At 40.8% G+C, this 14147-nt stretch overlaps 1 protein-coding gene across 1 annotated transcript in view; it reads right to left on the bottom strand.

Moving 5' to 3' along the window:
• Positions 1 to 14147, bottom strand: part of LOC103266161 (neurexin-3) — a gene marked incomplete at its 3' end in the record, with an annotated part of 585480 nt that overhangs the window by 102403 nt on the left and 468930 nt on the right. Inside the window, exon 8 of the mRNA XM_021715390.1 lies at positions 4279 to 4717. Coding sequence (XP_021571065.1) covers positions 4279 to 4717 — 439 coding nt within the window. The remainder of the gene's footprint in view (positions 1 to 4278; positions 4718 to 14147) is intronic.

The following is a 14147-nucleotide window of genomic DNA, read 5'->3' as shown; positions in this document are numbered from 1 at the left end:
AAAAAAAAAAAAAAAAGAAAAAGTGAACTGGATTTTAAAAAGTGTGGTACATATACATGATGGAATATTACACAGCCATAAAGAAGGACAAAACTATGAACTTTGAAGCAACTTGGATGGACTTAAAATCTATAATACTCAGTGATCTACCACAGAAGCAAAGAACTGAGTATCACATATTCTCACTCATAAGTGGATCCTTAACCCTTTGATACATTTTAACTGAGGCTGGGCTTGGTGGCTCATGCCTATAATCCCAGCACTTAGGGAAGCCAAGGTGAGAGGATTGCTTGAGCCCAGGAGTCCCAGACCAGCCTAGGCAACATAGTGAGACCTCATCTCTTCTAAAAATTAAAAAATATATATAGCTGGGCATGGTGGCATGAACCCATAGTCCCAGCTACATGAGAGGCTGAGGCAGAAGGATCACCTAAGCCCAGGAGGTTGAGGCTGTGATGAGTTGTGATCATGCCACTGCACTATAGCCTGAGAAACAAAGTGAGACCTGACTCAAAAAAAATTTTTTAAAACATGTTACTTTAGTCATTTAATAAATATGTGTTAAATACCTCTTCTGCCTCGAGCAAATTCAGAGATGAACTTGATAGGCATATCCCTCCTTTTATTGAGTGGATTTTCCAGAATGGAAGGACAGAAAATAAGCAACTAACAAGCAAGAGAGGTTAACTAATAGCAGGTGCTATGAAGGGAGCAAAATAGGTGTATGGTAGTGACTCATGGCTTCTATTCTAAAGTGTGTGCTCAGTGAAGGCCATTCCAGACAGGTGAAAGTTGTACTGCATCCCAGGTGTCAAGAAGGATACAGTCATACAAAGTCCAGGGTAAAGGACTCACCAGGCAGAGGGGATGGCACCTACGAAAGCCCTGAGGTAGGAAGGAGTATGGTTAGGGCAGAGGAAGCAAGAGGGAGTGAGCAGGAGATAAATTAGGGATAGGCACACCCAGGCTGGGGTTGGATTTTGGACTATATCAGGTGAGATTCCATACAGAAGATGTAATCCCACAGGCTGACCTGGGATCTGGGGAACAGGGATTCTTGTCTTAGATAGCTTTTGAACCAGTGCCAGTCCCTGAACCCCTGTATAGCTCAATTTCCTGAACTGCAAAATTAAAGAAATCGATTGGGTGATATCTAAAAATCCTGCTAGAAATTTTAAAATATATATATTTATTATTCTTGATGTGATTTATTGGTACCAGGATAACTGGGTTGTGCCATCCATCAGTCAGCCTTCACTTCTGTCTGATTCTCAATTCCCTCAGCTATGAAGGGTATATAACCTGAAGGGCTGAGAAGATCGAATGAGATCAAAAATGTGATGTACACTCTAAATTACAAAGTCAATGCAAAAGTAGAAAGACTATTAAGGGGCCCCTGGGGTGGAAGGGTTCAAGCTAACAACCCGCTTCCCTACTCTCTCCCAGAAGTTTTCTCCTAGAGAAATATGCTTTGCCTTTTTGTTTTTCAATCTTTTAAAAACCCACATAACGGGGGTGGTGGGTACACTTAAAACCCATATCAAAAATACTTGTACTGCCCCCCCAAAGCTGTTGAAATAAAAAGCTTTAAAAATGTAAAAAATGAGAAATAAAAAATAAAATAATGTCCTGGCTGCCATTTTAACTATTTTACATGCATTTTTGGATTTGATTCCCCAAAACAGTCTTGTGAGGTAGGAGTTATTTTACAAAGGAAGAAGTTGAGATCTGTCTCTCTTACCATTTTCTCTCTTACACAGTTTCCTTTCTTTAACCTCCACCTGTCCACAGGGCTAATCTGATCACCAACTAAAGAGGAGGAACCTTTATTGCCAAGTAAAAACAGCACTGGAATCCATTTGAATTTTGGAGACTTAAATACATCCTGAGGGAAATCTGTCCTCTGAATGCATGACCACAACTGTTTGGCGTGAACTTAACAAGGTTTAAGACTCACTTCCTCAACTGGAAAGTGATCATAAAAGTTTTTCTAGATCACCTCTCAGTCAAATTATTCTTCAGAATGATCAGGGAAGGAGCACCATTTTGCTTTTGTAACTCTCTATTTTAGTATAGGCTTATAATGAAAAACAATATACCAGAAGACATCATCATGAAGAAATTAAAGTTTAACAGAGCATATTAAAATTTTTAAGTTATACTCCTTTCATGGGACAATTATTTGTTTACTCAATAAATTTTTATAGACTTTGATCAAATGATCAAATTCATCATTAGTCAATGCTATAGCTCCAAGGTATGAAATTCAAGGCTTCTTGTCTATGGCCATAATATAATACCCTGACCATGCCTGATCTCGTCTGAAAGTCAAGGCTTCTGAAATCCAAATATATTTGTTGAAGATGGGTCCACTGATGGTTCTAACAACAAAAATAGCTAGTCTACCTAAAAAAGTAATCAGGGTTGAGAATAACAGAAATAAACATATGGCAATTTTGTGTGTTCTAGCCTGTGTATGACATAGATAGGCAACTTTTTTTTTAGTTGGAGTCTCACTGTGTCGCCCAGGCTGGAATGCAGTGGCATGTATGACCACTCGAGTGTTGAACTGATGGGCTTCGGCAATCCTTCCACCTCAGCCTTCCAAGTAGCTGGAACTACAGCCACGTTACCTTGTCCAGCTAATTTTTTGATTTATTGCAGAGATGAAGTCTCATCAAGTTGCCTAGGCTGGTCTCGAACCCACACGCTCAGGCAATCCTAAAGTGCTGGGATTACAGGCTGAGTCACCAAGCCCTTCCTTGATAGGCAAATTTTAAGTAGTGTCAACATCTAGGTTAGTCAGACACAAAACCCTTCCACCATAACCCAATTTCAATGACCCCAAAAGCATGGTCTTAAAAACTAACAGCAGTGTTTTCTTTATAATTCTAGAACAGCTTTCTACTCTGTTACTGCTGACATTTTATTGATAAAGAGAGAGAGATGGAGTTGGGGGCTCAGCCTCCAAAGAAATTAATTTTGTTGTTGTTGTTGTTAAGAAAAAAAAAAGCACAAACTGTTCATTCTTGCTCAACAAGCACGTGTAATTTGAAGCCTCCTGGTTCTGATCAGATTTCAGACAACCAATAAAGATTCCTGCTCGACAATAAAACACCCAGGGCTGCAATCTGCCAGCAGTCTGCCCTCTGCACAGAGCCCATCTCACTCTTCTAAGGGCAATGCTGTTCATCTCTGCAATCCCTATCTCATTCTGGAATTATGCAGAAAAGCCATCCCACCAAAGCTCAACTATTCCTGGCTTCAGCCTTTTGAGGACCCTATTGCTTTCTCTGACTGGTCAAATGCACCTAGAACAAAAATGTCCAAATAAAGGAAGTGAATCCCTACAAATATGGCAAATGAAACCAAGACCCTCCTTGAGGATATCTGCCTAAATGGAAACTCAGGAAATAAATCTGAAATTCAAATGCTCTAAGTACGGCTCTTAGGGAAATGCCCTTGTAGATAGCACAGAATGTGACCTTCATTGCCACATGGTCCACAGAAAGCTAGGCGGACTGTTCAGGCATTCAAAAACCCCAGACTCTCTGTGTGTGCCCCCTCCCCGCAATACTTTGTTACTATTCCAGAGTGGCTATGTACTGCCTGGGGCTAGCTTGTTTGATCTGCAGCTGCAGAAACAAACAAAGCCATTTAAACCAAATGTAAAAGGTTATGAAGAGGAAGGGAGAGTTAGTGAGGTCTGAGCAAAGAGTGAAATATAGGCTTTCACACCAAAGGAAGGCTTTAAATTGAACATGACTTCAGGAAAAATCAATTTGCCTTTTCCTTTCTTGTCATAATTTATCTGTGCAACATGACTCTTGCCAATTATTGAAGGGTATATTGTGGCATAAGCTCTTGCACATTGAAGCTTATCCTGCAGAGTAATCACATAATGCAGCATCTGTGATGTCACAATTGGTTTCCATGGTGATGAGAAAAAGGAGAAGCAAGGGGAGGGGGGGCGACATCATACTAGCGACATGACAATTGCTTTGGTAGCAGTGGAAATGCTACTTGTAAAACCATCCTTAGCTCCAGGGTCATAGAACTATCACTGAGATTATTGTGCAGTGAGTGATAGGGCAGGTGAGTAGAGAAGGTGAGCCATGTATGAGACAGGTGATATCTTACAAAAGCCATTAAAGAAAACAGCAAAGAATCAACATGCATGTAAGTGCAAGAGTTAAAATAAAATATATGAAGCCAGGAAGCAAACTGAGAAGCTCCATATTTCCTCTAGTCCCCATTACACATCCTGCCTCTTCCTACCTGATCTGCCATCTCGCTGAATGTCCACGTGGTACCATTCCCCATCATTGGCTTTCTTCTGAGTGGCTTTCACTTTGATGGTGCCGGAGCCCATGTCAAGCAGCAAGTACAGGTTGCCATCAAGGAGTTCCACGGCAAAGAAGTCTACTTTAGTGTTCTTTTGGCTCCGAGCATCCTTCCTCTCTTGAGGCTTTCCATGAGTGAAGAGGATCAGGCCGTTGGGTTCAGTGGTGCGGAAGTCAAAGGAGATGGAGCCCATGCGTTTCGTGTTCCACTTGGGCAAGCTGATGTAAGCCTCTGGGGTCTCGAAGTTGATGGGGTCTAGTGTGGCCACATTCTCACACTTGAACACAACTTCACCATAGATTTTCATCTTAGTGTCCCCAATCCGGGCCAGGCGAGACAGCTCCAGACGGATGTCATTATTCTTATAAACAACCTGTCAAAAGCCAAACAAAAGTGCCATAGGAATCAATCTTGTAAACAGTATCCATCCATCACTCACTGGGCACCTGGAAAAATGATTCAAGAAGAAACTTCAGGACGTGATAGTCTAAAACAACATGAGAAACATGAGACCCAGGACTCAAAAAAGCGTCTGAAGAAATATCTGATGTGCACACAGCTCTGGAAAAACCTCTATGTTCCTAGTTATTTCTTTTGTCTCTCCTTCTGATCAACTTTCTATATTGTTAGAAAGTTACAAAATATGAGCTTGTGATTTAAAATCAGAAGAGATTGAGTTGCACGCATGCAAATACTTCATACAAAGACATTTACGAGAGCATCCTTAGAACAAGACCAAAAACAATCTTAATAACCATCAATAACAGACAGCCCATCTTTATAAGGGAATATTATGCAGCAAGGTATTCCTTTGGATTTGGACTCTCCAAGTCATACTGTTAAGCAAAATTAGCAAGGAACAGGCTGTGGTATGCATTATACTGTCATGGTGATGAGGATAGCTCCCAACCCACCATGTTATGGGGTGAGGAATAGGGATAGGAGATCTTATATGCATATCTGCTCCTATAAGTGTAAAACATTTTTGGAGTTATAAAACTGTCACTGGGGAGTGAATTTGTGGAATTAATATTCAGGATTGGGAAGAAGACTTACCTATTCACAGTATTGGTTGATTTTTTTTTAACCATGTGAATGTTATCACTTAAAAAGAAGATTGAGTGTTAAGAGTTGGTAGGGACAGATTTTTGCATATTGTATGTACCCTCTGTATAGGGGTAGAATAAGGCAGCCTGAAGCCCTAGTTCAGTCAGTTAGTTGGGGACATTTATTTAGTTGAGAGTGCGATGTTACAGCAAACACTGAGCCAGACACTAATTTGCCTAGTAAGAGATTCCAGCAGGGCTTCTTGCCTTCTTGCCCTACTCTTGGTGGCAGTATACTTCTGCATGGCCATGGTCATTGTCCTGCACAGAGTAGGTGGATGCATGGAGGTGAGGATGCCAGTTAAAAAAACATATTATGACTTTCAGGTATAACCTGCATAAAAGCAGGAATTCATCTTGTTCCTAAAAGTAGAATGCCAAAAATGTTTTACTTGTATCAGAACTGAATTTTGATGTAATGCCCTGGGATGGTTATCAGTACTCTGATCTCTTAGTAATGTCATACCCATAAAACAAAAATAACAGAAAAAAAGATAAAAGAGAAAGGGACTAAGATTTGAGTACTGACTGTACCAACTGCTTTGCTATTTTCTTTTATATTATCTTGTTCAAATTCTAAGTCAGAACCCAGGTTTAGTTTTGAATTCCATATCCACTATTCACAAGCAGTGTGATCTTGGCAAAGTAACTTCTCTGCGTCTGTTTCCTCCTTTGAAAATGGGAATATAGGAATAAACTATTTAGTAATGATAAAATGATTTAAAATATGTAAAGCACTTAGAAGTGGCACATAAAAAGGGGCATAAAAGTCTCAGCCACTTGGAGGAGTAGTTGTTGCATTTATTGCTAATCTTAGTTCATTTTTCCCATAGCCCTGAGAAGGTTTCATTATCACTTCCATTTTCAGCGAAACAACACGGCTTAAGTGCTAAAATAAGTCTTACTTCTCCATTGCTGGGGGATAAAATTAATTGAACAGGTCATTCCAGTGCCTGTCAGGTAATCCCTACCATCCAGTGGTAGAACTATTTCCCTTTTCTCACCCATCACCAGAAGATAATTGATTGGAGCTGTATGCTTTCTATAGTTATTATAAGAATGATACACAACTATGACAAAGCATTGAAAATGCCTCACCTATTATGTAACCTTGACCATGGACCTAACCACAGTCAGCAACACTGAAAATAATGATACTAATATTTGTTGAGCACCTACTACCAAGCACCATGGTAAGAATTTAACATCAACCGTCCCATTAGATCCTGACAACACTCATGTGAGATACCTATAGTCAGCCCATCATTTTACACTGGAAAAACAGACACAAAGATAGTTAAGGAACCAGTCCACAGCCACACAGCTAATAAATGGCAGAGCAGGACTTGAATCTTGGCAGTTCGGTTCCAGAGTCCATGTGCTCAGGACTAGGCCCCACCAGCAGCACCCGTGAGGCTCATCTCTAACATGATAAGGAAGGTCATGCATGCTCAGCTTCCCAATTCAAAAGTTGAATTTCTTTTTTAACTCTCCTGGGCTGACCACATGCAAAGGGAAATACTGCAGGCGCCTTAGGCAATCACTCAAGTGAGTAAACCAGAGAAGAAATAATGAAAGTTTAATGACTGGCAGCTTCTCCTTTCTAACCCTCACTATTACGCCTCAGCAGGTGAGAGCTCTGTGTCATAACCAAGCTTTGGCTTTTTCCACATTCGGGTTAAATGTCTATGACTGGAGCACCTTGTAAAGGTTAATTATTAATGTATAACAATAGCTCATCCCAATGGGACAGACAGAGGCTTGGCTCTATTGAACAATAAACAGAAAGAGAGATCAGGTATCCCTATGGGAGGCCAGGGACAGAAGGGAAAAAAAAGAGCTTTTAAAGGGATATAGGGGCTGTGAAGAAGAACTCTTCTGTGAGAAGGGAACACAGTCGAGATGGGGACAGAAGGTGAACAACCAGAAAAAAGGTCTCTGGAGACAGGACAGGAGAGAATCAAGGCCAGGAACAGGCCAGACAGCGATAACCAGACTTCTCTCAAAGGCCCTGAAATTCCACAGCCCTGAAATTATCTGTCTATTTAAATGAAGTTTCCACTATGGCAAAAAAGGAGGCAACACTATTCTCACTGACAGTTGAGTAACCCTTCTGAGTCCCATTTTATTTATTTCCAAATGTAAGAGCCTCAATACATGTTGTACAGATTATCCCCCCTTTTTCCCCCCAGGGCTATTGTCAAGATCAAATGGGATGTTATACACGGGAGAACATAGAAAATCCTATGGCACACAAACCTAGGAAGAAATAATAGAATATCTTCATCTCCAGCAGTGTTGAGGTGCTACTGGAAACCAATAGGACCCTGAACTGAGGTTCTGTAGTTCTCCTACCAAGAGGAAAGGGTCTTGTACCCCAGTGATGCTGGACAGGTATGCACCATTGCTGGCCTCTGTGCCTCTCTGCCTTTCCCAACTGCTCTGTGCAGATCCACAGCCATGGCCACACAGAAGTATACTGGTGCCCTGAGTAAGAGTGCTGGGACCTGCAGTCAGGAAACCCCACAGGATCCCCTAACAAGACAAATTAGCATCTGGTACAGTGTTCTCTGTAAAGTCAGCCTCTCAACTAAATGAATGTTCCCAACTGACTGGCTGAACTAGGAAGAGATGTGGCATCAAGTGACAGAAAGCAGCCTTGGCTGACAAGTCGCCTCCTCGAGGAGCAATTAGATACAAAATAGAACGGGCTTCCCATGGGGGAAGGTGTCACACAGACTGGGTGGTAGAGACACAGAGTCACAAAGGATGACAAGTTGGTTTTATTACCCCACCCATGGACTTGTAAAGAGTGCTGTTTGGACTTGTAACTCATGCTTAGGAGACCAGAGAGTAAAACAGCTGGGGCAGAGCCTCAGAGTAAAGACAACATCTCTCAGTACAAATATACAAGGCCTGGATATTTCTCCATGATCCTTGGTACAGACACACACAGGAGCATTGCCAGGAATATGGCAAGCTATGAGAACAGGAACAACATAATAAAAATAGTTACCACCTGGTGAAACCCTACCATGCACCAGGCACTTTAAAAGCACTGTTGTATGTCATCCACAAGTGAAACAGGTGGCATTAGCCCCATTTTACAGATGTGAGACTCGGGGGAAATAGGTACTCACCCAAGATCATGTAGCCCATTAAGAGCATAATCAGGACTTGATTCTCTATCTCTCTGACTTCACTGGAGCCAGGATATGCTCCCGGGATGGCAGTGTCTAGGCCCTCCTGTAGCCCATGTCCACAAAAAAGCAGAAATTCCTTAGTGTTGCACAAAAACCATACCCAACTCCAACTTGATATGCATAGTCTTCACCTGTGGTATGATGCCTTTCTAATGGATTTCTGTACTTCTATACAGAGCAACCACCTCAGGTCTTTGCATAGACTTAGGTTTTAGAGCTTCTGTATCTTTGCTCACCAGGTTTCCCATGCTACAGTTCCTTTCTCTTCTCACTAGCCTCTTTAAATGGTGCCCCATTCACCAGGATCCACAGCCAAATCCATTCAGGCTCTTCCTGGCTACTCCATTACTTGCTGGTCCCCATCATTTGATAAATCAGGGTATTAGGATTCTCCAAAGAGACAAAACTCCTTGAATATATGTACATATGAAAGGGAATTTATTAGGGAGGTTTGGCTCACTCTATTACAAGGTGAAGCCCCATGATAGGCCATCTGTATGCTGTGCAATGAGAAAAGGTGGTAGCTGGCTCAGTCTATGTCCAAAAGGTTCAAAACCAGGGAAACTGGTAGCCCTCTGTATGAGGCCAAAGGCTCAAGAGACCCTGGGAGGCCACCAGTGCAAGTCTCAGAGTCTCAAGGCCTGGATATTTGAAGAATCTGGATATCCTAGGGCAGGAGGAGAGAAAGTAAGGCATCCCACCAGGGAAGGAAGAGAGCAGGAAGGAGGAAACTCAGCAAGTGACTTATCCCCTTTCTTTCACCTGCTTTGTTGTAGCTGTGCAGACAGCTGATTGGATGGTGCCCCCTACATTGAGGCAGGACTTCCTCTTCTAGTCCACTGACTCACATGTCAATCTTCTCTAGAAATATCCTCAGGGACATACCCAGAAACAGTACTTCACCAGTCATTTCAGTCTTGTCAAATTGGCTCCTAATATTAACCATCACAATCAGAATCCTTATATTATCTGCAAATGATGATGCTATCTGCCCTATTGACCAAAGTCACTTGTCTTGATTTGAAAAAGAGAGACTATTCTAACCCTACATGATGTACTTTTTACATTAAACTCTTCCTGGTAACTGAATTAGAAGACAGGTCCATGAGAAGGAATTTAAGGGTCAGAGACAGTCCCTCACGCCCTCTCATTGAAGTACTTTTTCTCTCCCTCTTTCATCTTAGACTAGGCCACTTTGTTTTCAACTTATTGAGAACATGTTTCTATGTGTTCTGTTGTAAATGCCACATCCCTATGCATTCCAGTAAGGGAACTAGAAGAAATGAGGAGATGTGGACATGTACCTTGCAGTGCTCAGATGGCTACTTGGCACTCTTTTTCCTGTCAAGGAGTAGGAGGTTTACCACCTGACTTTTCTCTTGTTTCTTCTTCTTTTTTTTTTGAGTTGGAGTCTTATTCTGTCCCCCAGTCTGGAGTGCAGTGGTATGCTCATGGGTACCGCAGCCTTGATCTGCTGAGTTCAGGAGATCCTTCCACCTCAGCCTTCCAAGTAACTACCACGCGTGGCTAATTTTTTGATTTGTAGAGACAAGGTCTTGCCAAGTTTCCCAGGCTGCTCTTGAACCCCTGGACTCAGGCAATCTTCTTGCCTCAGCTCCCAAAGTGTTGGGACTACAGACTTGAGCCACCTCATCTTTAATCTTCTGTGGATCTATAGATCGGACAATTTCAGTAAAACCACCAGGTCAGCATATAAGGCCAAATCATTTCTAGGTTCATGACATGATGACAGCACCATTGCTCTACTCAAGGTCAGTGGAGGATATTTGTAAGGACGCTGGGGACATTCTCTTAATTGTCTAGGCTAGATAAAACAGAATGGTGGAGAAGTCAGTATCAGGGTAACTTGAGTGAAGAGTGTTCACTACTAATCCCAATATAGCTTTTCAAATTTATACCTATGTGTAAAGTAATTTACTCACAACAAGCAAAAAACAAAGACATATTTATCCCCACCCAAACTAATCCTTTGACAATAGATAATAATGAAATGAGGTTTTTCTTTTCAGCTACTAGGATGATACAGCTTCTAGATAAGACTTTTGGGCTAATCTTATTATTGTGTGACATTTTTTTCAGGAAAAAAAATGACTAAGAAGAATTGTGAAAGAATCTTGCTTCTGGGGTCTCCACAAAACCACATATCCTACTGTCTCTGCTCCACTTCCCTGTGTCCCTCAGGCAACTGATGACTCTGGTCTGCTGTGATTTCTCTTTTCTCTAAACTGTCCTTTCCACTCATTTGTCACTTAAAACATTCAACTTCGTTATCTCTGAGTAAGTAAAAGTCTTGTCTTTTCAATAGACTTCAAACACCTCGAGCAAAAAATATACATTACATCTTTTAAAATCAAATCTGAAATAGGTTCTAGCCATGTAAGTACTTACTAAATACTAATATCTTCATTCAGTTAGATGTTGGACTCAATAGTAGCAAAGAGCAGTGGTTAAGATCATGGACATTGGAGTCTCCACTACCAGGGTTTGGGCCCTGCTCACACCCTTACTAACTGTGAGCAAAATATGTAACTTGCCTCAGCCTAGGTGTTTCTACTGTTGAACGTAGATAACAAGTCTTACTTTACAGGACTGTAAAAAATAAATGAGATGGTAACACCGCATATAAAAGCACTTTACAAAGTTTCTGCCCCTTAATAAACACTTAATACCTGGTAGTTATCACTGTTAATTTTGTTCTTTTCTGCAAAAAGCTAGAACTAAATCAAGAGACACCTTAGATTGGTATGGAGTCCTTAGAAAGAGAAGATTCTCTTTGAGGATGACTTCTGAGCCAATTATAAGCTCAAGAGCAGGATTTCAACTAGCAAAAGACTCTGGATTGAGAAGAATAAAATAGAAACCATGCCAAGGATTAGAAATCTTTCTTAATCTCTAATTGTTCCCATCTGTAACTGGTCATAAATCTATGTGATCATTTTCCTTTCACAAATAATTCAACAGGCAAACAAATGTTTAAGTTTAAGCTTAACTTGGAATTCTGGATTTTATATATATATAAACTATATATTTATATAAACTATATAAATAAATTCTGGATTTTGTACATATATAACTAAATTGACTAATGTGACATTTATGAGATGTACATGCACACTAAACACTTGTTCAGACTTAGGCTACATTATCATCAATATCATTTTCTATTATAGGATATGACTAACCAAACTCCAACAGTGAAGTCCAAGTGCAAATGTGGCAGCAGATGGTCCTCTTAGCTTCCAAAGCCAGAAGAACCTAATATTTGGCATGACCAGAGCCACATCTGCATCTCAGTTCTTGCTAAAAGGGGTCAGTAAACTAACTCTGCCTGCAGAGTTCCAGCTGACATCCAACCTGGGCTCCACATCCAACTCTGCCTAGCATGGATGCCACCATTTTCATGCTTCATGTTTGGTAACAGCAGCCAGGATCTGCCAAAGGTAAAAACTAAGCATCAGAAATAGGAAATTAGAACTGAGGTTCATACTTGCGGGGCAGGAGCTAGAAAATGTCTAAATCCTAGAGCTCAAAATAAAGGTCAAACTGATTCCATGTAAAATTGAAGCCAGAAGTAGAATGCTGACAGTTTGTTAAATTTTTAAAAATGCCATGTGACCCAACACTCTATGGGTCAAACAAAATATATCTGCAAGCTGAATTTTACCAAGGGCTGTTATCTCTGATTTGTGGCCACATTTGTAAGAAACTGGCCAAGAAAAGATGAAAGGGACATCAGGCAAGCTGCCATAACAGGAAAGATCCAGGCAAACTGATACTGAACTAGCAAAATCCTCAGTCCCTACCGCTTTGTGAAGAAATCCATTCAGTCATCTGGTCATGCAGGCAGGCCAGCCAGAAAGAGAGAGAGACAGCTGTGGGACAGCTGGTTACCCTGCCCTCATGAATTGCAGAACTATGGATACACATGCAAGACCCTCACTGATAATGCAACTTATTATCACAGATGCTCAAGTTGATGAATTACTTGTGAAAGGAAAATGCTCACACTGGTGTATGCCCAATTACAGATGGGAACAGTAAGAGGTTAAGAAAGATTTTCAACCTTTGGCAAAGATTCAATTTTACTCTTTTCAAGAAAGAGAACATGTTAAGGACCTTTATGCAGCTGTAAAGGCTGATCAGGAACAGGCAGCCATGTATTCATGTATCCCACAGAAAAAATATCCAGCTAGTTAAGTTTCTGGGATACTTAGGATACTATAAAGGCTCAAACTATCACAAGGAGAAGACTTGCCTATTTAGGTTTCATCATCCTTGCGGAGTGTACTAAGCTTCTGATGTTAATAAACAACACCTTGGCATAGACAGATGCAGGAAAAGAAGTAAGACATGAACTTGCAAGTATGAGCCCCAGTGCTCCAAGACAGAACTTGTCAATGAGTGGTTTTAAAAAAGTTTCTGGATGCCATGAATTGATCTTTTCACACACAACAGGATAGCAAACTCTCCCATCCCTTAGAGCCTGGTTGGCAAACGTGTGTCTCCACCCTCCTTTCTTGGCAGATGGTATTCGTCATTGCTTGATGTCATTCTAATCAACTCTCTTTCCCACTGAACCCAGAAGAAGCTTCAGAATTCTCAAAGCAGAGGCTAACCACCCAGCACTGAGAGCTGAAATCGAGGTGAACAGATTCTCCATCTTTTTTGTCCTCTGACACAAAAGCTAGCTTCATATATAAGGAGGGATCAAAAAAACTGAAATTTATTTATAAAAAATTGTATAATCGTATAATTATACTTACATGCTTAAACGTAAGTCACCTTCAAAGTACTCTCCATTTGATGCAATATACCGAATGCTTTTTCCACTACTCAAAACAGTTTTTGAACTCATCAATTTTGATGACTTTTAGTGCTTCTGCTGTTTTTTGTTTCACTTTTTCCACATCAGCAAAATGTTTCCCTTTGAGGACATTTTTCATCCGGGGAAATAAAAAAAAAGTTGTTTGGGGCAAGATTGGGTGAATAGGGAGGATGGGGCATAGGGATCTCATTGTTTTTGGTAAAAAAACTGCTGAACATTCAGCGAGTTGTGGGCAGGAACGCTCGTAAATCACCTGTCATGAAATGGGCAAAAGTGTTGAAAGACTCTCCAAAACAAACAAACAAAAATTCACTGAAGCCAAACACAGCCTTTCACAACAATGCTGGCTGGTACGCTGATGCTGATGAATTCCTAGGATACTTACCTAGTAGGAGAACCCTGTATTACAAGGGACCTACCCTCCATAAAAATAATTTCAGCTTTTTTGGGGAAGAAGTAAGTTGACTAGCTACACTAGAATATTAGAAACAAGCTCTAGACCAAGAAGGATACAAGGAAGTATAAGACATAATCCCTACCATCAACATGCTTAGAGAAAGGTGAAGGATGTGTAAAAGGGGGATATATTTTTGTATCAGAATTAGAGTGAGACATATTTGTTATGCCAATTAAGGTACAAGGACCTAT

This window comes from Carlito syrichta, unplaced genomic scaffold, assembly GCF_000164805.1.
Source record: "Carlito syrichta isolate Samal-C Ts95f unplaced genomic scaffold, Tarsius_syrichta-2.0.1 Scaffold307033, whole genome shotgun sequence".
NCBI classification, from domain to species: domain Eukaryota; kingdom Metazoa; phylum Chordata; class Mammalia; order Primates; family Tarsiidae; genus Carlito; species Carlito syrichta.
The sequence above is the reverse complement of the archived record's forward strand: the minus strand, read 5'-3'. Positions and strand labels throughout refer to the sequence as shown.